The 24,733-nt window shown below is 34.8% G+C and overlaps 1 protein-coding gene and 1 pseudogene across 3 annotated transcripts; both read left to right on the forward strand.

Moving 5' to 3' along the window:
• LOC120138855 overlaps window positions 1-24,733 on the forward strand; it is an 81,978-nt pseudogene that overhangs the window by 35,439 nt on the left and 21,806 nt on the right.
• Window positions 19,341-24,704, forward strand: LOC120138840 (probable disease resistance protein At4g27220). 3 transcript variants are annotated; one of them, XM_039154240.1, is made up of 5 exons: window positions 19,341-22,048; window positions 22,118-22,597; window positions 22,912-23,460; window positions 23,622-24,454; window positions 24,602-24,704. In XM_039154240.1, exons 1-4 carry the CDS (start codon window positions 19,523-19,525, stop codon window positions 24,300-24,302), a joined length of 4,236 nt encoding a protein of 1,411 aa, XP_039010171.1. In that variant the 5' UTR covers window positions 19,341-19,522; the 3' UTR covers window positions 24,303-24,454; window positions 24,602-24,704. The 3 variants fall into 3 exon arrangements, with proteins under 3 accessions (XP_039010171.1, XP_039010174.1, XP_039010173.1); XM_039154243.1 differs by having other exon boundaries at window positions 22,912-23,451; XM_039154242.1 differs by having other exon boundaries at window positions 22,915-23,460.

Raw genomic sequence — 24,733 nt, forward strand, 5'->3', positions numbered from 1 at the left:
ACCACCCGAACCTGCAAGAAAAAAAAACGGAGACAGAGACAAAAAAGAGAGACAGAAACGAAGAGAAGAGAAATACAGAGAAACAAAATAAAAAAAGCTACCAACGATCTCAACAACAACGCAGAAAAAAAAAACAGAAAAGAAAGAAAAAGGAAGAAGAAAAACTTACCGAGGAAGCCGACCACCGGATCTCACCAAAACCTTCGACAAACCGAAGGTATATTTTTTAGATTTGCTCCGATCGGGAGCCGTTTAAAAGAAAAGATTATCGGAACCGTCATTAGGACGGTCCGATCTACATTTCAGTGTAAAAAAAAAATATTCCGGCCACCGGATGTGGTGGCCGGCGGCGGACTTGACGGTGGCCAGCGGCAGAAGAACACCGGTTGACGGTGGCCGGCCGGCTGGCTTCTCTCTGTTTTAGAGAGAAGAGAGAGAGAGGAAAAATAAAGAAATGAAGCTGGCCCTTCGGGCTAGCCGGTTTTGGACCTTATATAGGCCTTCCCGAACGACGTCGTTTCGGGAAGGACTATGCGTGTAATTAGATAATAGTTAAACCCCGTCCGCTGTCTTCCGAACTTGTAAACTTTACATTTTAGTCACTAAATTGAATTCATAATACTTTTAATTTGATCTTGAAATTTTAATTTTATTTATTTTAGTCCTTTATATTAAAATAATATATTTAGGATAAATAACAGATTTAATCCCTTAATTTTAATAAATAATATTTTAATCCCTAGTTTATATTTTTAATTTATTTTATTATAATATCCTAATTTTAGATAATTTTATTTTAGTCACTAAATAGATAAATAAAGAAATAGCATGTTTAATCCCTAATATTTGATTAATTATGAATTAGGTTTTTAATTTTACTTTTACTATAATTTAGTCATTTATTTTAAATATTTTTAGCATTTTATTGTGTTTAAATATAACTCTAATGTATTTTTATTTCAATTTTACATGTTTATATTTTTAAATATTTTTATGTATTCCTAAATATATATATAATAATAGTAATTAAATTTTTAATATTTAATATCGAAGAAAAGGACAGTCTTAATACAACTGGATGTCCTATTCTGATATTTTAAAATTAAAAATTAAACAATATTATTTAAATTAATATTTATCAATATCAAAAAAAGATCTGTCTTAAGGCACCTAGAAGTTCTTTTCTGATATTTTTAAATAAATAAATATTTTTTATATATAATTTTGAAATAATAGGATTATAATTAAATATTTTTGAATTTTTAAATTTTAATAATAGAGACAATTTATAATTAAAGTACCAATTTTGGGTGTTGTAGGGGTGCTAATCCTTCCCTAAACGTAACCGACCACGAATCCCTTTTTATTATTAAAAAAACGAATTTTTGGTTATAAACGCAGATCAGTTAATTTTTTATTGATGTTTTCTTAAAACTCTTTTAAAGAAAATAATCTTTAGGTATTCGACCTACCTGATCCAAAAGGCCGATGGCGACTCCCAAATTATTTCAAAATTATTTATTCACATCAATTTCCCTGCCAAGTATAATATTTCGTGCCCGGACGAAAACCGGTTACGACAGCTTGGCGACTCCGCTGGGGACCGGTCAAACTTTTAAAAATCAATTATGAATTGTCTCTATTAATTAAAAATTAAAAATTCATATATTTAATTTTTAATTTTATCTTTTCAAAATTTTTATATTTACTTATTATTTTCATAATATTTATAGTTTTATTTTATTTGCAATTATTTTATTTCATTATTTATTTTGCTGTCAAAGGTTTGAGCATTTCTCCTCACACACACGTGCATTGCATAACATAAAGCTCTATAATTGAGTTGTCCCTTTTAAGTGAGAGTGAAAGCGACGTCTTCGTGAGAATTTATTCTCCGTGTCAGACCTAGCAAGTAACTTTCGGGGTTCATATGCTCTATGTCTTCGTGAGAATTTATTATCCGTGTCAGGCATAGAGAAATGTATCCTCTCAAATTGAACTCGATCCACTTTAGTCTGTGATGGACTAGGATTGAGGGTTAGCAACCCAAAGGGGCACTAACAAGGACAATTCGGGTACCTTTATTCTTAGATCTGAAACCCTGCATATAAAAACCTTAGAAACTCTTCCGATCCGAAGTCATGCCAAATTTTGTCTAAAATAGGTGTACACACAGGAGAATGAATTCTAACTTTCTTGTTTATTTATTTTCTTTACTGATTAAATTACATATATATTTAAATTATTTAAATTTAGAAAAGCATGTTTAAATAAAAAATATTTATGTAATGTTATATTGATTTCTTTATTATGTAAACTATTCATTTTATTTTTGTGTGTTCTTTATTTTTCTGTTTGCATAGCATCATACAGGATAAAAGACATTGATCCTTGTGTTAATTGTCTCATTGGAAAGCCTTCATCTATGGATAAAAGTGTTCAAATCAAGTAATTCTAAACTCAGAAGTAAGACAGTGGGCTGAGGACTTACAAAGACAAGAAGGAGACAGTCTGCAGATGATTATGTATCTGACTTGGCCAGTTATGCTCCAGTTTCACTAAAAAGAAATGATATGCAAGATTTGCGAAGCATTGGGAAAGTTGGGATTCAAACAAAAATTGCAGTTTTATCAGATTTACGGAGACATCCCATATTTGCTCTATGTAGAAGTTGATGATGAATTACTCAGAGCCCTAATTCAATTCTGGAATCCAGGGTACAATTGCTTCACTCTCAATAAAGAGGACTTGGTCCCTACTATTGAAGAGTACACAACTTTGTTACATATCGAAGGGGCTTTGGAGAATCGAATCTATTCAAAGTCATTAAAACTCAACCCTTTCGAGTTAAATTAGCAAAGATTGCCGGGGTACGAAGAATGGGTAGCATCCCGTACAAAACAAAAAGGCGAAAGCGAAGGCATTGCTTGGACCAACATTAAAGAACTTATTCAGAGTCATCCAGATATTAAAGTACGATTCGATTTATTTGCTCTGGGTATGTATGGTATGGTCATCTTCCCAAAAGTATTGGGATATGTTGAAGCTGCAGTGGTAGATTTGTTTGAACAGCTACCGAAAAAGATTAATCCTGCTTCTGCAATCCTAGCAGAGACCTTCAGATCGTTAAATGCTTGTAGAAAGCTAGGAGGTGGACGATTCTCAGGATGTACCCAGTTGTTATATTTTGGATCGTAGTCATTTCTGGAGGACAGAAAAGTTTCATACCGACGCTTTAATACGGATTACTCACCATTAAAAGAATTTCTGGAGCAGGAATGGCCGAAAGAAATTAAGAAAGATATGTGGATTAATGCCTTTCGAAATCTGCAAAGCAATGACATGTTTGGCGAGCCCCGTGGCAAATCCAAAGGGAATTCTTTTACAGATGTGGAGATTACAACTGGATAATGCTACTCGGATTATGGGGAGGAATTGGATATGCACCACTTCTGGTTATAAGACAGTATGAAGGTCGTCAATTTGTACCTGTAACTGCTGGATTACAGTCATCTGAGTTCGCATTCCATAGCAAAAATTATAAAAGAAGTATCATGGAAGGTGTTACAGCTTGGAAAACAACTTTTTGCATCCGAGCTAAAGCAGCAAAAGAAATGTTAACTCCTGATTATGAAGAATGGAGATCTGTCAGGAAAAACGAAAATATTCCTCTACCAGATCAAAATGAGGATATCTCTATGGAAGATCGCATTAAGGTGGTTCCGTCAGAAATTGAAATCTTGAGAGCTGAGTTTGAAGTAGAAAGAGAAGGCTGGTCGAAAGAATTAGAGCAAATGAGACAAGATAAGCTATGTTGGGGGTTGACATTGACTTTCATTCATCACAATGTGCAATGTTGAGAAAAGATAAAGAAAAAGGTGATGATGAATTCAGAGCATTACAGAAAAATTACCAGGAGCTATATAAATCCCGTAAAGCATCAGGATCAAGCCAAGCAACAATACAGATGACCAGAGAATTGAACATCGAGAAAAGACGAGTTAAAGATCTGAAAGGAAAGAATAGCCGTCTACTCAAAAACCTTGAGAAAGGAAAGCAAAAAATGGAAGATTTTGAGGTCGACAGAAGAGAGCGAATTATAAAACACAAGGTTGAACACCGTGAGATCATGAATGAAATGCGAAGAGAAAGGGATCGAGCCAAAAATTTAGAGGATATGAAGAATGACATCTTTGATAAATTTAAAGGCGAGAAAAATATCATGTTCAAGGGATTTGAATCTGAAATGAACCAGTTGATGCCGAACTTGAAGTCAGAGGCCAAAAGATGGAAGAATCCAATATTGAAAAGAAAATGGGAGCTGGAAAGAAAAATTTCAACACCAGACTTGAGGTAGAGCAGGAAGTGGCTAGAAATTGGATGCAAAGATGCAGAACAAGGATGTCAAATCCAGAAGCTTAATCAAAACGCAAGCACGAACAAACTTGAAGAAGATCTGGATCAGTCTAGAAATAAAACTCAAAGTTTAATGCTTACATTTCGCAACTTGAAGAATCATTGTTTCAAGAAAAGGTTCGTCTAGGACCTAATACCTTAAAGAAGTAATGAGGAAAATGCTTCACTGCGAAACGCATTAGAGATCTTGAAAAAATCTGCATAATTGTCAAGTCAGAATCACTGAGTTAGAGCAAACTCTTGAAGGACAAATGAACAATGGCAAAAGTCAACTGATTTCTATGTGGAAAGAAGTGAAGAAAGAAGTAATGGTGTTCGAGGCCATGGTTCAAATGAGCGAAGTTGCTAGATATGTTTGGGGAATTAGCTGTTGAAGCCAAAATAATTGAGCATCACATTGATCCAGTTTCTAAGTGCGGAAAGAAGGTGTCATGGTTAATGAAAGAAATTATAGAGCTTAATAGGAAAGCTACGCCTTATCTGTACTTATGAACTATTATAAAGAAACTTTTGTATGCCGATGAAAGTTGTTCTATGACAGTTAACTTTTTGGGATCAATACCTTTTTGCATACATACATTTTGCATACATGCATCATTCATTTCATAATTTTCTCTATGAATAATTTTATAATTTTTATTATTAAGATAAAATTCATTAATTAAAATTTGGAAAATAATATTAAAAGATTTTTAATCAAAGTTATTCTGGCCAAAAGAGAAATACAACATCACTACGGTACTAGACAAGCTACTAAGAGAAGTATGGAGGATAAAATACAGCGTATTGAGGAACAGCATCATAAAGAACAAGAAATGAGAATGAAGCTGGAAAGAATTGAAGCCAGTATTGCAAATTCACAAGACAGTATGATGAAAAAATAGGGACATGTTTAAAAGGCAGGCTATCATTGAAAAATGCATGAAAATCCTGTATCTTTAGACCAAGAACCCATATATCCTCTAGGTTTTCCACCAGAATCAATTTCACTGGTACTACACCTATACAAATCAATGCTCGTACATCTGCATTACAAGAAGCCAAACCACATGAAGATCAACAAGTGAATCCTGCATCTTCAAGCAAAAATCCGCTTATATTAGATGTAAAAATAAGGGATTTTAATACTGATCATTTGATCCCAAATTTGAATGAGCTGAATGAGAAACAAAAAGTAAATGAAGAACTGACCAGACAAATCAAGAGCTTAGAAAACGAATGAAATCTGTGGAAATAACTGAATCATTCTATGGGTTTGATGCTAGTGAGTTGAGTTTGGTTCCAGACCTAATCCTCCCCCATCAAGTTCAAGGCTCCCGAATTTGATAAATATGACGGTACTACATGCCCTTCATCCCACATTACTATGTTTTGTCGAAGAATGGCAGGATATGTGAAGGACGAGAAATTGTTAATTCACTGCTTTCAGGATAGTTTGACAGGACCGGCTTTAAAATGGTATACTCAATTAACCAAAGCCAACATTAGATCCTGGAAAGATCTGGCTAAAGCATTTTTAGAGCAGTACCACCATGTAACAGACATGGTTCCTGATAGATGGACTCTCCAAAATTTGGAGAAAAAGAATAATGAAACATTCAGACAGTATGCCCAGAGATGGCGTGATACAACAGCCCAAGTTCAACCACCTTTGTCAAAAAGAGGCCACAGTAGTATTTTTCATACATTGAAGGCTCCTTATTTAAATCATCTAATGGGAATGCACCAGAAATTTTGCAGATTTGGTCATTTCTGGAGAACTCATTGAAAATGTCTTGAAAAGTGGCAAATTGAATCAAATGAGGGTCTAGTTCCAAAAGACCTACGTACCGGAAAAAGGAGAATGAAGTCAACAATGCCAATTCTTACAGCAAGGATTCATCGAAAAGTGTTACAATAACCCAACCAAGGGTTAAGAAAGAGGAAACAAACATTAATCGAACAGATTCCAGAGGATCTCGAAAGGAAAATGAAAGGTTGTCTTTTACACCTTTACCAGTACCATATGCTGAGATCTATGATTCACTGTTAAAAGCAGATGTCATACGGCCTTATCCTTTGGTTCCCATGCAACCACCATTCCCTCCTTGGTATGATACAAAGGCACATTGTGTTTACCATGAAGGAATCACGGGTCATTCTATTGAAAACTGTTTGGCATTCAAAAGGGTGGTTCAAAATTTGATCAACACTGGGAAGTTGGAATTCAATACACCATCTGCATCAATCATCCATTGCCAATCATGGAGATAAAAACGTGAATGCAATTCAAGAAGAGAACAGAAAGAAAGAAAAAACTGACATTCTGAAATTAAATCTCCGTTTGTTTGGGTATTCCAACAACTCTCTTTAGCCGGTATAATTCCACAACAATTCAGGCCAAAGCAGAATGAAGGCAAGAATTATTGTGAATATCATCAGGAGAAAGGGCATAAAATTCAACTATGTCCTGAATTTAGGGATTTGGTGCAAAAATTGATGAACAACAGAGAAATAGAATTCTTTGAAGAAGAACCAGAGAAAAAAGAAGATGATGTTTGTTCATCAGAGGATTCTAAACCTAATCAAAGAATAAATGATCCTGTGATCATTAATGTGAAATCATCTACGACGATTCCTGCACCAATAAAGCCAAAAGTAGTTATCACCACTCCTCTACCATTTCCATACAAAGATACCGCAGGGTACCTTGGAATTATTCTACCAATTTCAATGGTAGGAGGATCTGATTCTCTAGAAAAATAGAAGAGAAAATACAGAGTTTGGATACAACATCGACGTCTGAAGCAATAAGCGAAGTTGGTTTCTTTACGAGAAGTGGGAGATGTTACTCTCCCGAACATCCAATGCTTCAGAACAAGTGAAAGCAAAAGGAAAAGCCATGGTAATACCTCAGAAGGTATTTGAGGATGAATCCCCTCCAGCATTCAATGAGCCTGTGACAGAAAAACAAGCTCAAGAATTTTTGAAATTCTTGAAACATAGTGAATATAGTGTGGTTGAACAACTACACAAACAACAAGCAAGAATTTATATTCTTGATCTATTGATGAATTCAGAAGCACATAGAAATGCTTTGATGAAAATTCTCAATCAAACATTCATCCCTGAAGATATATCCCTCAATAAACTTGACAGAATTGTGGGACATATAGCCGATGACAATTACATAACGTTCACGGATGATGAAATACCAGAAGGCAGAATGGGGTCAGTAAAAGCTTTGAACATCACGACACATTGTCATGGTCATGTGTTGCCAGGAGTATTGATTGACAATGGATCCGCTCTCAACTTGATGCCTCTAGTCACACTTCAAAGAATGCCTGTGGATCAATCACACATGAAGAGTTATCAGAATGTAGTACGAGCATTTGATGGTACTCAAAAAGAGGTGCTTGGGAAAATGGAAATACCGTTGTTAATTGGACCAGTCGTGTACAATATTGACTTTGTGGTGATGGACATCCACCCTACATATAATTGTCTATTAGGGAGGCCATGGATTCATTCAGTTGGAGTCGTTCCTTCTTCATTACATCAGAAATTGAAATTTGTTGTTGATGGACAACTAATATGCGTAGGTGCTGAAGAAGAAATCATTGCATCTGTAACAAGCGATGTTCATCGACACCAATGAAGATGCTTTTGAATGCTCTTTCCGAGCTCTTGAATTTGTAAATGCAACCTTTATTGCAGAAGGAAGCAAAATTCCATATCCCAGATTGTCTGATTGCACAAAGATGACGGTACAACAAACTTTAGGCATCGGAGCTAAAGCTGGGAAAGGTTTAGGAAAGAATCTTCAAGGGATTTGAGTTCCTGTCAGTATAAAGATGAAGAAAGATCGTTTTGGGCTTGGGTTTAAGCCCAATTTTCAACAAAAGAACAAAGAGATGAAAAGAAGATGTGAAGACAGAAAGGCAAAATTGAAAGGAGGAGAAATCCTTTGGAAACACATGTCATTCCCACAGTTGAAGACCATATTCAGATCAGGGGGAACAATTAATGTAGAACAGCAGCTTGTTGAAGCCTTTAAAGAAGAAAAGTTGACGAAAGACCAAGACATAGTTGAAGAAGCTATGAATGGATTATTTATCAACATGATCATGAATGACAACAAGACTGGCAAATACTTGGATAAGATTCGCCCATGTTTTCCTGGAGAAACACTCAATAATTGGACCACTGAAGATCTTCCTATAGTTTTTAATATTAACGCAGAGTAATATTCAGAACTAATCTTTATGTTTAGCTCAAAATATGAAACTTTTTGTTATCTTGTAAAAGAAATTATGTTAAATATAAGAAATTTTCTTTAAAATTTTCAGATGGCAATCATTCTTTACATTTTCTTACATTTTTACATTTATTTCATAAATTTACTATATTCTTTCGGAAATATGTCCGACTTAAATTTGCAGGTGTCACCGTGTTAATAGCATGTTTATTCCTAAATTTAATCAAGAGATAAATTTAGAGCAGCCTATATGTCTGGAAGAAATCAATGGGTATGAGAATGAACTGGAATGTGATGTTCCTACTGAACTATTAAGATTGGTAGAAAAAGAAGACAAACAAATTCTACCCCACAAAGAAGAGATTGAGACTGTGAATTTGGGAACAGATGAAGAAATGAAAGAGGTGAAAATTGGTACTACTCTGACAATCCAGATAAAACAAGAATTGATAAATCTCCTTCAAGAGTTCAAAGATATCTTTGCCTGGTCTTATCAAGATATGCCTGGTTTAAGCACAGATATAGTGATACACAAGCTTCCAATCAATCCAGAATATAAACCGGTCCAACAAAAGCTCAGACGAATGAGGCCAGAAATGTTGTTGCAAATCAAAGAGGAAGTAATGAAACAGATCAATGCAGGTTTCCTACAGGCATCTAAATACCCAGAATGGGTAGCCAACATTGTTCCCGTACCAAAGAAAAATGGGAAAGTTCGAATGTGTGTGGATTACAGAGATCTCAACAAAGCTAGTCCGAAAGATAGCTTTCCCTTACCCCACATAGACACATTGGTGGACAATACTGCAGGGCACGCATGGTTTTCATTTATGGATGGCTTTTCAGGATATAATCAGATAAAAATGAATCCTGAAGACATGGAAAAAACAACATTTATAACCATGTGGGGCACATTCTGTTATAAAGTGATGCCATTTGGATTGAAAAATGCAGGGGCAACATATCAAAGAGCCATGGTAACTTTGCTTCATGACATGATGCACAAAGAGATTGAAGTATATGTAGATGACATGATTGCAAAATCCCGAACTGAAGAAGAACATATTAAAAATCTGAGAAAGCTTTTCCAGAGATTGAGGAAGTATCAATTAAAGCTCAACCCCGCTAAATGCACTTTTGGAGTAACTTCCGGGAAACTTTTGGGATTTGTGGTCAGCAAAAAAGGAATCGAGATTGATCCAGATAAAGTAAAAGCAATTCAAGATCTTCCACCACCCAATACAAAAAAAGTTCGAGGCTTTTTGGGAAGATTAAATTATATATCTCGGTTCATTTCTCAATTAACTGACAAATGTGATCCAGTGTTCAAATTACTTCGAAAGAACAATCCTGAAGTCTGGAATGAAGAATGTCAAGAAACTTTGGATATTATTAAGAAATATTTATCCAATGCCCCCATTTTAGTATCACCAATGCCTGATAGACCATTAATTCTCTACTTAACGGTCTTCGAAAATTCGATGGGATGTGTACTAGGACAGCATGATGAATCTAGAAGAAAAGAAAAAGTTATTTATTATATGAGCAAGAAATTTACCGATTGTGAAATTCGATATCCACCAATACAAAAATATGTTGTGCTTTGGTATGGACTACTCGAAGACTCAGACAATATGTTATACCATACTACTTGGTTGATATCAAAACTTGATCCTTTGAAATTAATGGAATCACCAGCTTTGACAGGCAGAATGGCTAGATGGCAGATGTTATTATCTGAGTTTGATATTGTATATGTCAACCAAAAAGCAATAAAAGGAAGTGTCATAGCTGATTTTCTGGCCAGTCGTGTATCAAATGATTATCAGCCTTTGAACTTCAATTTTCCCGATGAAGATTTGTTGTGCATATCCATGAATGAAGAAGTCAGAACAAATGATGAATTATCAACTTGGAAGCTTTACTTTGACGGAGCATCTAATGCTTTGGGACGAGGAATTGGGGCAGTGTTAATTTCTCCAGAAAATGTTTATTATCCCTTTACAAGTAGACTGGAGTTCTTTTGCACCAATAACATGGCGGAATATGAAGCTTGTGTCATGGGATTGAAAGCAGCTATAGAAAGAAAAATCAAATGTCTCAAAATATATGGAGATTCATCTTAGTGGTGTATCAATTACGAGGAGAATGGGAAATAAAAGATCCCAAATTATTGGAATATCGAAATTTTACCCTCGAATTAGTGAAAGAATTTGAGAGAGTTACCTTCAATTATCTCCCTCGAGAAGAAAATCAAATGGCAGATGCCTTGGCTACATTAGCTGCTATGTTTCAGGCAACTAAGAAAGTTGATATGATGCCAATCAAAATGCAAGTTTATGAAATTCCTGCACATTGTTATAATGTGGAGGAAGAGGTAGATGGTAAACCATGGTATCATGATATTCTGCAATATATCAAAATCAAAGTTATCCACCAAATGCATCAGAAATTGATAAAAGAACCTTGAGAAGAATGGCTGCTGGATATTTTCTTGATGGCGAGATTATGTATAGAAGAAGCAATGATCAAATGCTATTGAGATGTTTAAATACCAGCGAAGCTCGAAACGTCATTGAAGAAGTACACAGTGGAATATGTGGAACACATGCAAATGGTCTTTCCATGGCCAGAAAAATAATGAGATATGGATACTATTGGGCTACTATGTACACAGATTGCATTGATTATGCAAAGAAATGTCATAAATGCCAGATATATGCAGACAAGGTTCATGTACCCCCATCTCCTTTACATGTAATGACAGCACCCTGGCCATTTTCTATGTGGGGAATAGATGTCATTGGAGTAATCACACCAAAAGCATCGAATGGACATTGCTTCATCCTTGTGGAAATTGATTATTTTACCAAATGGGTTGAAGTTACTTCATATACCAATATTAAAAGGTCCACAGTCTGCAAATTCATAAAGAAAGAGATAGTTTGCCGGTATGGTCTACCAGAAAGGATTATTACAGATAATGCTCTGAACCTGAACAATAAAATGATGACCGAACTTTGTGCACAGTTTAAGATCAAACATTCAAATTCAGTGGCATATCGTCCAAAGATGAATGGGGCAGTTGAAGCAGCAAATAAGAACATCAAGAGAATCATTACAAAGACTACTGAAACTTACAAAGATTGGCACGAGAAGTTACCTTTTACTCTATATGCATACCGAACTACTGTTCGAACATCCACTGGGGCAACACCGTTTTCTTTAGTCTATGGGATGGAAGCAGTCTTACCAATTGAAGTTGAGATTTCATCGATTCGAATATTGAGAGAAATAAAATTGGATGAATCTGAATGGATCCAAGCTAGATTTGATCAATTGAACCTTATTGAGGAGAAAAGATTGAAAGCTATTTGCCATGGACAGATGTATCAAAAACGGATGATGAAGTCTCATGACAAAAAAGTACATCCAAGAGAATTCCAAGAGGGTGATCTAGTACTAAAAAAGATCTTGCCTATACATAAAGATTTCCGTGGGAAATGGATGCCTAATTGGGAAGGGCCATACGTTGTAAAAAAGGCCTTTTCCAGAGGAGCATTGATCTTAGCAGAAATGGATGGAAAAATTCTGAAAAATCCAATAAACTCGGATTCTGTCAAGAAATATTATGCTTGAAGAAAAAATGAAGAAAAAAAATAGAGAAAAAAGAAAAAAAAAGGGGGGGGTCAAGGTGAAAACCCGCAAAGGACATCTTGTAACCAAAGGAAGGATTTGAGTTGAAAACCTGAAAAGGCGGCTCAAATGTAGGTTGATATTAGGCATCTGGCAATTGAACTCTCTTAAGATTTTGACAGTTTGGAAGAAATTTCACATCTATAAGCATTTCGACAACGTTTGAGATCTTCCAGACAAAAGCTTACATCATTACTCTAAATTGTGTCAACTTGATTAATTTAGAAATACTTATGCTTATAATTTGTTGAGACATTTGAATTTTTATCATTCTTATGCTTGCCATAACTTTGAATACAATTATATCTATTTCAAGTTCAATTTATTTGAGATTCAATTTATTCTTCTATGAATTAATATAATTTTGAAATGAGTTAAAGATTTCTGAATATCACTTTATGTTAATATTTTTAAATACATGGAATACGAAATAAACAAATCATCATCATCTTAAAGCCATGAACATTAAGATTGTTACACGGGATGCTACCGACAACAAGGTCGAATCTGCCAAATCTACTCATCAATTGCTCCAACTGATCACCATTCAGTTCTTGCACCTCTATTTTCAAAGATATACTAAGACAGTAGAAGGCGATCTTTGCAGCACTGATTCCAGCAAAAAGAAACAAGACATTGATATCACTGGGAAACATGTCTCTATACAGATCCTTGTGTATGGTTTTTAAAGAAACCTAGAAGCATTTCCACCTCATCAGGTTCAAGTGAAGCAACTTTATTCCTTCCAACCCATACTAGATTCCATTTTCAGCACTCATCAAGAACATACTTCTGGATACTCAAAGATGGCTCATTGTCATAAGCTTCAAGAGCCTTACAGATCCTTTATGTCAATTTGGCACTTCCTGTACATGTTTATAAACAGTTCAACTTTGTTCTTGGATCACATGAAAGCCATCATTTCTTTGTCAATGGAAAAGCACCAGCACATGGAGGAAGCAAAATAAGAGAAAATCTGTTCTTAATTGGCAGAATTATGAATATAGCCCTTTTTAGTGTAGTAGCATGGAAATGCTTCGAATCTATAAATTCTGACTCTACATATAATAAGTACTGTGATATCCCAGTCCAAACCTTAACTGGAATAAGTGCAATGGGCTCATAGCATCTTCTGGAAGTGTTCTTTGAGTTATCTGATCTGGTTTAGCAGAACCAATCATTGAATTTGGAAGATGAATTTGCTAATAGCATCTTCTGGAAGTGTTCTTTGAGTTATCTGATCTGGTTTAGCAGAACCAATCATTGAATTTGGAAGATGAAATTGCTAATAGCATCTTCTGGAAGTGTTCTTTGAGTTATCTGATCTGGTTTGGCAGAACCAATCATTGAATTTAGAAGATGAATGTGTTAATAGCATCTTCTGGAAGTGTTCTTTGAGTTATCTGATCTGGTTTGGCAGAACCAATCATTGAATTTAGAAGATGAATGTGTTAATAGCATCTTCTGGAAGTGTTCTTTGAGTTATCTGATCTGGTTTGGCAGAACCAATCATTGAATTTAGAAGATGAATGTGTTCATAGCATCTTCTGGAAGTGTTCTTTGAGTTATCTGATCTGATTCGGTAGGAACCCCAGAAACCGATCATTGGAATTGAAAGATGAACTGCATGATCATCTTCATTAAGAAGCTTCTTTTCAAGCTTCCTCTGCTTCTTCCTTTCCCAAAAATCATAGCACAAGTTTCGCCTTTGCTTGTAACTGGGATCATCACATAATGGCTTCCCATCTTTTACCGGAAGAAGTGCATCAGCATCTTTAGTCATTTGAGCAGCACATATCAAATCTATCAATTTTGCAATTGATGAATCTGGACCACATTTCTACATGGCTATTGAAGCTTCAGCCTTTGAGAATCCCATTTTTGTCAAATATAATAGTTTATTCTCCTCATCATAATCAGAATTCAAGATTTCTCGGTATTAGAAGAACTATCGATATCTATGAAATCATCTTGAAAGGTCACTTCATAATCAGATGAATTGTTATCAGAATCAACATGTTGCCTGAATGCAAGCTTTTCAAGAGCTTATACTATTGAGTTTTATTCTCAAGAGTTTTTGTGACATTATATCTACATCTACATTTGTCAAAGATGATATATTCTTTGATTTGAAGAAGAAAGATTTATTGGGTTGTTACAATTGAGAAATACTCAATTCACCAATCTGAAATCAAACAATTTAACATTCATGCATCATATTTAGGCATTTTCAAAAATAGATGCATTTTCATTCATTTTTATTCTTGTTGAATTTTTAACAGGAATTTCAAAGATTTTAGCAAAGATTCAAATATATCATTTGATAGATTAGCTTTTCCAAAAAAGGTTCATAATGAGAAGAACTCATCTGAAGAAGGAAGAAGAAGTTCATAATGAGAAGAATTTGTTCAACCTTTTACCTGAATTCATCAAATTGATGGATTATCTTTTCCAAAAAAGGTTCATAATGAGAAGAACTCATCTGAAGAAGGAAGAAGAAGTTCATAATGAGAAGAATTTGTTCAACCTTTTACCTGAATTCATCAAATTGATGGATTATCTTTTCCAGAGAAGGTTCATAATGAGAAGAACTCATCTGAAGAAGGAATAAGAAGTTCATAATGAGAAGAATTTGTTCAACCTTTTACCTGAATTCATCAAATTGATGGATTATCTTTTCCAGAGAAGGTTCATAATGAGAAGAACTCATCTGAAGAAGGAAGAAGAAGTTCATAATGAGAAGAATTTGTTCAACCTTTTACCTGAATTCATCAAATTGATGGATTATCTTTTTCAGAGAAAGTTCATAATGAGAAGAACTCATCTGAAGAAGGAAGAAGAAGTTCATAATGAGAATAATTTGTTCAACCTTTTACCTGAATTCATTAAATTGATGGATTATCTTTTCCAGAGAAAGTTCATAATGAGAAGAACTCATCTGAAGAAGGAAGAAGAAGTTCATAATGAGAAGAACTTGTTCAATCTTTTGCTTGAATTCATCATTTGATGGATCAACATTGCCAGGTAGAGTTCATAATGAGAAGAACTCGTCATCTGAAGAAGGAAGAAGAAGTTCATAATGAGAAGAACTTGTTCAACCTTTTGTTTGAATTCATCATTTGATGTATCAACATTGCCAAGTAGAGTTCATAATGAAAAGAACTCGTCATCTGAAGAAGGAAGAAGAAGTTCATAATAAGAAGAACTTGTTCAATAATTCTATCACAGAAGGAGATAGATTAGCATCAGCCTTTCTAGAGAAAGTTCATAATGAGAAGAACTCATCAAAAGGTTATTCAACCTTTTGAATGACTCTATCACAGAAAGAAAGAGGTCAGCATCATCCCCAGCAGAAAGTTCATAATGAGAAGAACTCATCTGAAGAAAGAGAAGAATTTATTCAATATCTCCATTATGATCAAGTGAAGCCAAATGGATAAAAAATTTTATTATCTTTTCATCTTTGCCCTATTCTTGTTAACACAAGAATGAGCAAAGAGGGGCAGCTGAAGATACTAATTTTTTACCCATATTATAAATATTATTATTATTGTTATTATAATAATAATATTATTATTATTATTATTATTATCATATTATTATTATTATTATTATATCATTATTATTAAATATATATTAAATACATATAAATAATATTAAATTACAAAGCCCAATCAACCGGCCCAAAACCCAAACCAAACTAAAACCCAAAACATTTAGGGTTTCCTAACCCTAATCCCATGCTCAGCCGCCTCTAGCCAGCCGCCTCAGACTGACCGTTGGATCTGGTATGATCCAACGGTCCAAGAGCCTCCAGATGGAAACCCTAGGGTATGATACCCTAGGGCCACACGGCCGCCGCTGCTGCTCCAGCCGCCTCCGCCGTTGCCACGTCCCAAACGAAGGCTCCAGAAGCTCCAACGCCAGCCGTCCACGCCATGGCTAAGGGGTGAGTCACCACTGGTAGTCCGGTGACTCACCGAAACCCCCTCTTCGGACCGGTCCGATGGCCACACCGGTGGTGGCTATAAAAGCCACCACCCGAACCTGCAAGAAAAAAAAAACGGAGACAGAGACAAAATAGAGAGACAGAAACGAAGAGAAGAGAAATACAGAGAAACAAAATAAAAAAAAGCTACCAACGATCTCACAACAACGCAGAAAAAAAACAGAAAAGAAAGAAAAAGGAAGAAGAAAAACTTACCGAGGAGCCGACCACCGGATCTCACCAAACCTTCGACAAACCGAAGGTATATTTTTAGATTTGCTCCGATCGGGAGCCGTTTAAAAGAAAAGATTATCGGAACCGTCATTAGGACGGTCCGATCTACATTTCAGTGTAAAAAAAAATATTCCGGCCACCGGATGTGGTGGCCGGCGGCGGACTTGACGGTGGCCGGCGGCAGAAGAACACCGGTTGACGGTGGCCGGCCGGCTGGCTTCTCTCTGTTTTAGAGAGAAGCGAGAGAAAAATTCTCTCTCTCAGAGAAGAGAGAGAGAGGAAAAATAAAGAAATGAAGCTGGCCTTTCGGGCCAGCCGGTTTGGACCTTATATAGGCCTTCCCGAACGACATCGTTTCGGGAAGGACTATGCGTGTAATTAGATAATAGTTAAACCCCGTCCGCCGTCCTCCGAACTTGTAAACTTTACATTTTAGTCACTAAATTGAATTCATAATACTTTTAATTTGATCTTGAAATTTTAATTTTATTTATTTTAGTCCTTTATATTAAAATAATATATTTAGGATAAATAACAGATTTAATCCCTTAATTTTAATAAATAATATTTTAATCCCTAGTTTATATTTTAATTTTTTTATAATATCCGAATTTTAGATAATTTATTTTAGTCACTAAATAGATAAAATAAAGAAATAGCATGTTTAATCCCTAATATTTTGATTAATTATGAATTAGGTTTTTAATTTTACTTTTACTATAATTTAGTCATTTATTTTAAATATTTTTAGCATTTTATTGTGTTTAAATATAACTCTAATGGTTTTTATTTCAATTTTACTTGTTTATTTTTAAATATTTTTATGTATTCCTAAATATATATATAATAAATAGTAATTAAATTTTTAATATTTAATATCGAAGAAAAGGACAGTCTTAATACAACTAGATGTCCTATTCTGATATTTTAAAATTAAAAATTAAACAATATTATTTAAATTAATATTTATCAATATCAAAGAAAAGAGCTGTCTTAAGGCACCTAGAAGTTCTTTTCTGATATTTTAAATAAATAAATATTTTTTTATATAATTTTGAAATAATAGGATTATAAATTAAATATATTTTTGAATTTTTAAATTTTAATAATAGAGACAATTTATAATTAAAAAGTACCAATTTTGGGCGTTGTAGGGGTGCTAATCCTTCCCTAAACGTAACCGACCACGAATCCCTTTTTATTATTAAAAAAAACGAATTTTTGGTTATAAACGCAGATCAGTTAATTTTTTATTGATGTTTTCTTAAAACTCTTTTAAAGAAAATAATCTTTAGGTATTCGACCTACCTGATCCAAAAGGCCGATGGCGACTCCCAAATTATTTTCAAAATTATTTATTCACATCAATTTCCCTGCCAAGTATAATATTTCGTGCCCGGACGAAAACCGATTACGACACTCCATATATATTTTTTAATAATAAAAAAACTAGGGGAAGTGGCCCCAACCTTAAACATATGTCCTTGGACATAGTTGCTCGAAAGTAGAATTTCTAAATAAAATAACTCTCCCTTCCACTACCGAATAATAATTTATCTTTAAAATTTTTAAAAATCATTATAATCTTTCAATAATTTATTTCATGATTAATAAAAAATAAAATGGTAGAGATCAATTTAATAAATGTTATTTTCTGTTAATTAATTCAATTTGTACATTTATATAAATTTAAAGTTTTATAATTACATATAACAATATAATTACATTTATACATTTTTTATTTACTAGATATATCTATTATATTGATTAAAAATATAATTTTTATTATTATTTATTATAGTTATATTTTTGTAAAATAAGTAATTAGGTAAAATATTAAAAAGGCATTTTATATATATTATATACATTTTGGAATAGTATTTAATATACAATCTAAGAAAAATAATTTCACAAACACTTATTAAATAACGATAAATGTTTTATTTATTTCTAAAATTTTAAAATATATTTTTAAAAATTCTTATCATAATTTTAAAAATATTTATAAATTTATTTTCTCCCAACTTTAAACCAAGTAATAATGCATAAACTTCCTCCCATTCTCACTTTTGCGCATGCGAAATTATCGAATGAAAATAAACAAATAAATGAAAGAATATGACAATTTTATATACCAAACAAAAGAAAGATAACAATTTTATATCAAATCAATGTGAGCTGTGATATTTGGTCATGCATCAACTGAGCTGCTCCCACAAGCCATGAATTTCGCTACATTATGAATTGGATGGGGTTGAGGTCCAAATTGATCGCAAGACTTTTGGTAATTGATTGCCATGTGAGCTAGCCGCTCCTTTTTTACTATTACAGCTTTTGCAAGTGGTAAAGGTGTCTTCCACAAAGCGAACAAACATCCACTAGACAATAAAACAAACATTAAACATATCTAAGTAAATACTTAGTGCTTAGTCATTTTTTAATCTATCTCTCTACCTCATTTGATTCAATATTATGAAAGAAATCATCCGAGTGAGTGTTGAGCACAATTTTATTACTATTTTCCTTTGAATTTACTTGAATGAAATATTTGAAAAAATTCTCAATACTGAAAATTATTTGTTTAATATGTTTAATAAAAGCTAATGACTTGTAATTCAAAATTTAAGAAGGACTTGAACTTGAACTAAAAACAAATAAGGATAATAGTAATTGATAAAGACTTAAAAGGTTCTTAGTCTTTCTTTATTTTTATTGACTTCAATTTTTGGCAGTAATTGATAATATTTTTCATACATTAGCCTCTGCAATTTTCAATTCATCCTTAAGTTTTACCTTCGTCTCATTCAGTCCCTGTTTTTAAGGTTGTTCTTTCTGGCCTGCTTCTTCTCAGTATTTTCTTTCTTGATTCTCCTTTATTGTATCCATTGTTCATTTTGTTTGTTTTGCTTTCCATTCGGACCTCTCCCAAAGAAAAAGAAAAAAAAGAAATGGAAGCAATTGCTACTGGTGCTGCTGCCAATATCTCTTCTGAAACTGCAAAGGGTATCTTTCATGAAGCAAAACGTCATATCAGATATGTAGTTTTCTACCAGAGATACGTCAAGAATTTCGAGGACAAACTTCAGAGGTTGATTGACAAAAGATCAAGTGTGCAGCAAGATATTGTTGTTGCAGAAAGGAACGTGCAGAAGATTAAAGCGGATGTGCAAGGTTGGTGCCATAGAGTGGACAAGGTTATCGCTGAAGACCAGCATAAAGTGGATGATCTTCAAGTCAAAGCAAACAACAAGTGCTTCTTTGGCTTCTGTCCCAACATCAAGTCTCGACACAAGCTTAGCAGGAAAGCAGAAGAAGGTGCCGCAACTTTTGATGAGCTTATCAAAGAATGTGAATTTAGCAGCGTGGGCTACCATGATCTTCCACAACCCATAGTGGATACAGACTTTGAGGCCTTTCAATCAAGGGAAAAGGTTATCGATGATATCATGGAGTCGCTGAAAGATTCTACTGTGAGCACGGTCGGAGTGTACGGAATGCCTGGCGTGGGAAAAACATCACTAGCCAGAGAAGTTCATAGACAACTCCAGGAGGCTAAGTCTTTTGATTCGGTGGTTAGGGTCACTGTATCTCCGACACCTGACATTCAGAAAATCCAAGACGAAATAGCAGAATCGTTGGGTTTGAAGATCGAAGAAAAGAGTATAGTTGTAAGAGCCAGTAGATTACGTGAAAGGTTAAATCAAGGGAGGAATCAGGAGAAGAGGGTTCTTATTATTCTGGATGATATTTGGGAGAAACTGGACCTAGATGAAGTCGGAATTCCATTTGGAAGTCAACACAAAGGATGCAAGATACTGTTGACATCTAGAAATAAAAATGTTCTAAGCAATCTAATGGGTGCTACCAAGACCTTTCCGCTTGGTCATTTAGAGGACAAAGAAGCCTGGGAGTTTTTTAAGAAGATGTCCGGGGACAGTTTTGTAATTGATAATGAGCTTCGATCTACAGCCATTGAGGTAGCCAGAAGATGTGCAGGATTGCCGCTTGCCATTGCAACAGTTGCTAGGGCGTTGCAAAAACAAAGTTTATCTGTTTGGAAGGAGGCTTTACGACAACTACGAAGGCCTTACTCAGAAAACCCGAGCGAGATATCTGCTGAGGTATATTCTGCTATCGAATTGAGTATCAATCATTTACGGGGTGAAGACCTCAAGCAAGTTTTCCTGCTTTGCAGTCTATTGCGTCGTGATACTAGAATTGAAGATTTGTTGAGATATACAATTGGTTTGGGTTTAATTAAGGGAGTCGACACGTTGGAAGAAGGACGAGATGAATTGTTAACAATGATGAGTACCCTGAAAGCATCTTGTTTGTTGCTCGATAGTAACAACAATGATCAATTCTTTGACGTGCATGATCTTACTTATATTGTAGCCAAATCAATGGCTTCCAAGAACAATCAGCTGTTTGCCTTAAAAGAAGATGATGTTCTGACGGATTGGCCAGATGCGGAGTCAATGAAGAAGTGCGGCAAGATTTGTTTGCAATATCCTACTCTCAACAGGCTTCCTGACCAGTTAAATTGTCCACGTCTTTCTCTTTTCCTTTTGTTTAACAATGATCTTTCCCTGAAGTTGTCGGATGAATTCTTCAAGAAAACAACAAATCTTAAAGTCTTAGATTTGACTGGAATGCAATTTTCTTCTTTACCTTCATCAATTTATCTACTGACAAGCCTCAGCACGTTGTGCCTAGATCACTGCAAACTGGGAGATAATATTACCATTATTGGAGAGCTAAAGAGCTTGGAAATTCTTAGCCTTTTGAAATCTGATATTAGATTTCTACCAAAAGAAATTGGGCAACTGGTGAAGCTGAAGTTGTTAGACGTGAGTCGTTGTGCTATGCTCAAAACAATTGCAGACGGCGTGTTGTCAAGTTTGTCAAGATTAGAAGAATTATATATGGGTGGGACTTCTATTCAATGGGGACAAAGCAGTGCCACTCTTGCTGATCTACATTCACTGTCTCGTTTGTCCACCTTAGAAGTTCAAATCCCAGATGCTAAGGCGACACCACACGACTTCTTTCAAGTGTTGCAGAAATTGGAAAGATACAAAATTTTCATAGGAAAGGAATGGGAGTGGGAGCTGTTTCGCAGCTACCGATATTCAAGAACCCTAAAACTGAGGCTAAACACAGGCATGGATGATTTGGATCTTGGAATGAAGAAGTTGTTGAAAAAAACTGAAGATTTACATTTGGATGAACTCAAAGGCGTGAAGATTGCATTGCGGGAGTTAATAGATGAGGAAAGCATATCGCAGTTGAAGAATCTACATATCCAAAATGGTTTAGATACTGAATACATTATCAATGATGAGTACGAGTTTCCTCAATTACAGTCCCTGACACTGCATGATATTCCTAAGCTCATTAGCTTTTGCCCTCAACACGAAACCGGTGCTACCAGCTCATTACCTCAACATGAGTTGCCACTTTTCAGTGATAAGGTATTTACAATTCATTGTCTTTTAAATTTTTATTTCAAATATTTCCTGAAATCATTTGTATGGCTGTAGATATCGTTCCCTTCCTTGGAGAATTTGTGGCTGAAGTCGATTAATGTTACAAGGGTATGGCACAACCAACTTTCAAGTACATCTTTCTGCACTTATGAGAAGTTGACAAGATTGAAAATCGAGGGTTGTGGAAGCTTAAAACACCTGTTGTCATTTTCTATGGCTAAATGTCTAGTGCATATCACAGACTTTGAGATAATTGGGTGTTACTGCTTAAGAGATATCATTTTCATGGAGGAAATAGAAGAAGAAACCGAGGCTGCTACAACTTTATCATTATTTCCTCAATTAAAGTCCTTAGAGTTGAAGGATCTTCAACATCTGATTGGATTTTGCTCTGACTATCAGATTCAAGTTGTTGAATTTCCGGCCATGAAGTCACTGACGGTAAACAACTGTCCAGAATTGGAGGGTTTCATATGCAGATCTTCAATGGAAGGCAACCAACGCATTTATAGTCATGTTCTGTTCGACAATAAGGTAGCTTAATTATTGGTTTTAGCATTCTTAAATTCTTAATTTTAACACATTATCAAATATTAAAATATTTTTATTTATTACATTATACAAAATTCAGATTAAATATAAAATATAAATAAATATAACAAACATAATTGAAGATGATCCGAAGCACAAAAATGATTTTCACGAAATTTGTGCTCCAAATTTTTAAAATTATATATCAAAATGTGTGCCTTCAAAATTATATATATGCAATCGCAAACACACGCGCAGTCATAGATGTATTTGTAGCGCTAGCATCTAATTTCATTATTTTGGCATGATGAGTGCAGGTTGCATTTCCCAGTTTGGAGGAAATGAGAATTTCCTTCTTGACAAAGTTGAAGATGGTATGGGAGAACCCACTTCCACCAAATTCATTTCCAAAACTAAGAGAAATCAGCATTGATGACTTACCAAACTTGAAATATATTTGGAAAAACGGTCCCAAAGACATTTTTTCATTTAAAAATCTACATGGAATATCTGTGGAGGATTGTAAGAGTCTGAAGAATGTATTTCCAGCCTCAGTAGCCAGAGACCTCGCACAACTCAGTGGTCTTAGTATAATCGGTTGTCCAGTGAAGGAGATTGTTTCCAAAGTAGAGGAAGGATTGGATTCGGAAACTATTGTCGCTTTCGAGTTTGATCAGCTGTCTTCCCTTTGGCTATATGGGCTACGAGAATGCAAATGTTTCTACCCCGGTAGGCATACCACAAAGTGGCCAATGTTAAAAGAGTTATATGTATTCGGGTGTGGGGAAATGAAGATATTTGGTACACAACTCATCACTCACAACCAACAACTTGACTCCCAACCACCACTTTTCTTGGTTGAAAAGGTATAAACCCTCTCGCTCCCTCTCTATATGTTATGCTTTATTTTAATTAAAATATTAATTCAGTGATTTGATATTTGGCACGTTACCAATTTGTATTTATAAAAATTAAATTCTTTTTTTCTTTTTCCCTCTCTGTCAACTCTCCTTTCTGCCGTTTTCAGGTCATCTCTAAACTACAACGTCTGGAAATCGGTGCTGATTACATTGCAATGATAAGTGGTGGTCAATTGCCAAACAACCTTTTCCATCAAATAAATGCTTTCAAGGTGGAAGGCAACTTTGATAAATCATTTAATGATTTCCAAATTTCTTTCCTTGAAAGATTCTACAATCTAGAAGAGCTTTGTATCTCTGCTTGTGAAATCAAAGAGTTATTCTGTATTGAAGGAGATACTGGTAATAAGGGGACGTATGATAGGACATTGTCAACAATTAGAAAAATAAAACTGACACATCTTGAAAATCTAAAACGTTACTTATGGAAGCAAGACGTACAAGTGGACCGCATTCTACCCAACCTTGAAACACTTGAAGTTTACAATTGTAGGAATCTGATGAGCTTAGGATCATCCTCAGCATCGTTTCAAAATCTCACCACCTTGAAGGTGTCGAAATGCAAAGGAATGGAATACTTAGATACATGTCTAGCAGTGCAGGGTCTGTCTCAACTCAAACAATTGATCATAAGAGAATGCATTTCAATGAACGAAATAGTTGGAAGCGGGGAAGATGAAGCAACGTGCAACATTATATTCAGCAGGTTGAAAAGTTTGGAACTTGTGAATCTACCACGACTTCAGAGTTTTGTTCAGGCAACCACACATTTGGATTGCCATGTTTAGAGGAAGTGATAGTGAGTGGCTGTCCTGAGCTGGAGATATTTTGTAAGGGAGTTTTAAATGCGCCGTTGTTGCAAAGTGTAGAATATGGAAAAGGTAAAGAACATTGGAGTGGTGACCTTGACAGCACTGTCCAACAGTTGCATTCAAAAAAGGTATTCACTATTTGCATTCATTTAATTTAGCTTTAGCTATATTCTATTTTATTCCTGAATCTCTTTCTTCCTTTCGTATTGTTTAGTTGTAACCTTGAATCCTTTATAACTTTAACCCTTGTTTCTCTGTTTGATTTCTTTATGAAGGTTGGGTACCAAGGCATCAGTCATTTGATCCTTTCCGAATTTTCCAAGTCAATATGGAAGGAGAAAAGTGTAGATTTCAAGAACCTCAAATTTTTAGAAGTTGAGTGTAATTGTAATAGCTTGAAATACATA

Source organism: Hibiscus syriacus, unplaced genomic scaffold (genome assembly GCF_006381635.1).
Source record: "Hibiscus syriacus cultivar Baekdansim isolate YM2019G1 unplaced genomic scaffold, ASM638163v2 tig00110710_pilon, whole genome shotgun sequence".
Classification (NCBI taxonomy): domain Eukaryota; kingdom Viridiplantae; phylum Streptophyta; class Magnoliopsida; order Malvales; family Malvaceae; genus Hibiscus; species Hibiscus syriacus.

What these genes read in the sequence shown, in the direction of transcription:
- LOC120138840 (XM_039154240.1), top strand. Translation starts at nt 19,523, where the DNA reads ATGGAAGCAATTGCTACTGGTGCTGCTGCCAATATCTCTTCTGAAACT. An exon ending in ATGTTCTGTTCGACAATAAG is followed by an intron (nt 22,598 to 22,911) that starts GTAGCTTAATTA and finishes TGATGAGTGCAG; the next exon opens with GTTGCATTTCCCAGTTTGGA. An exon ending in CACTTTTCTTGGTTGAAAAG is followed by an intron (nt 23,461 to 23,621) that starts GTATAAACCCTC and finishes TGCCGTTTTCAG; the next exon opens with GTCATCTCTAAACTACAACG.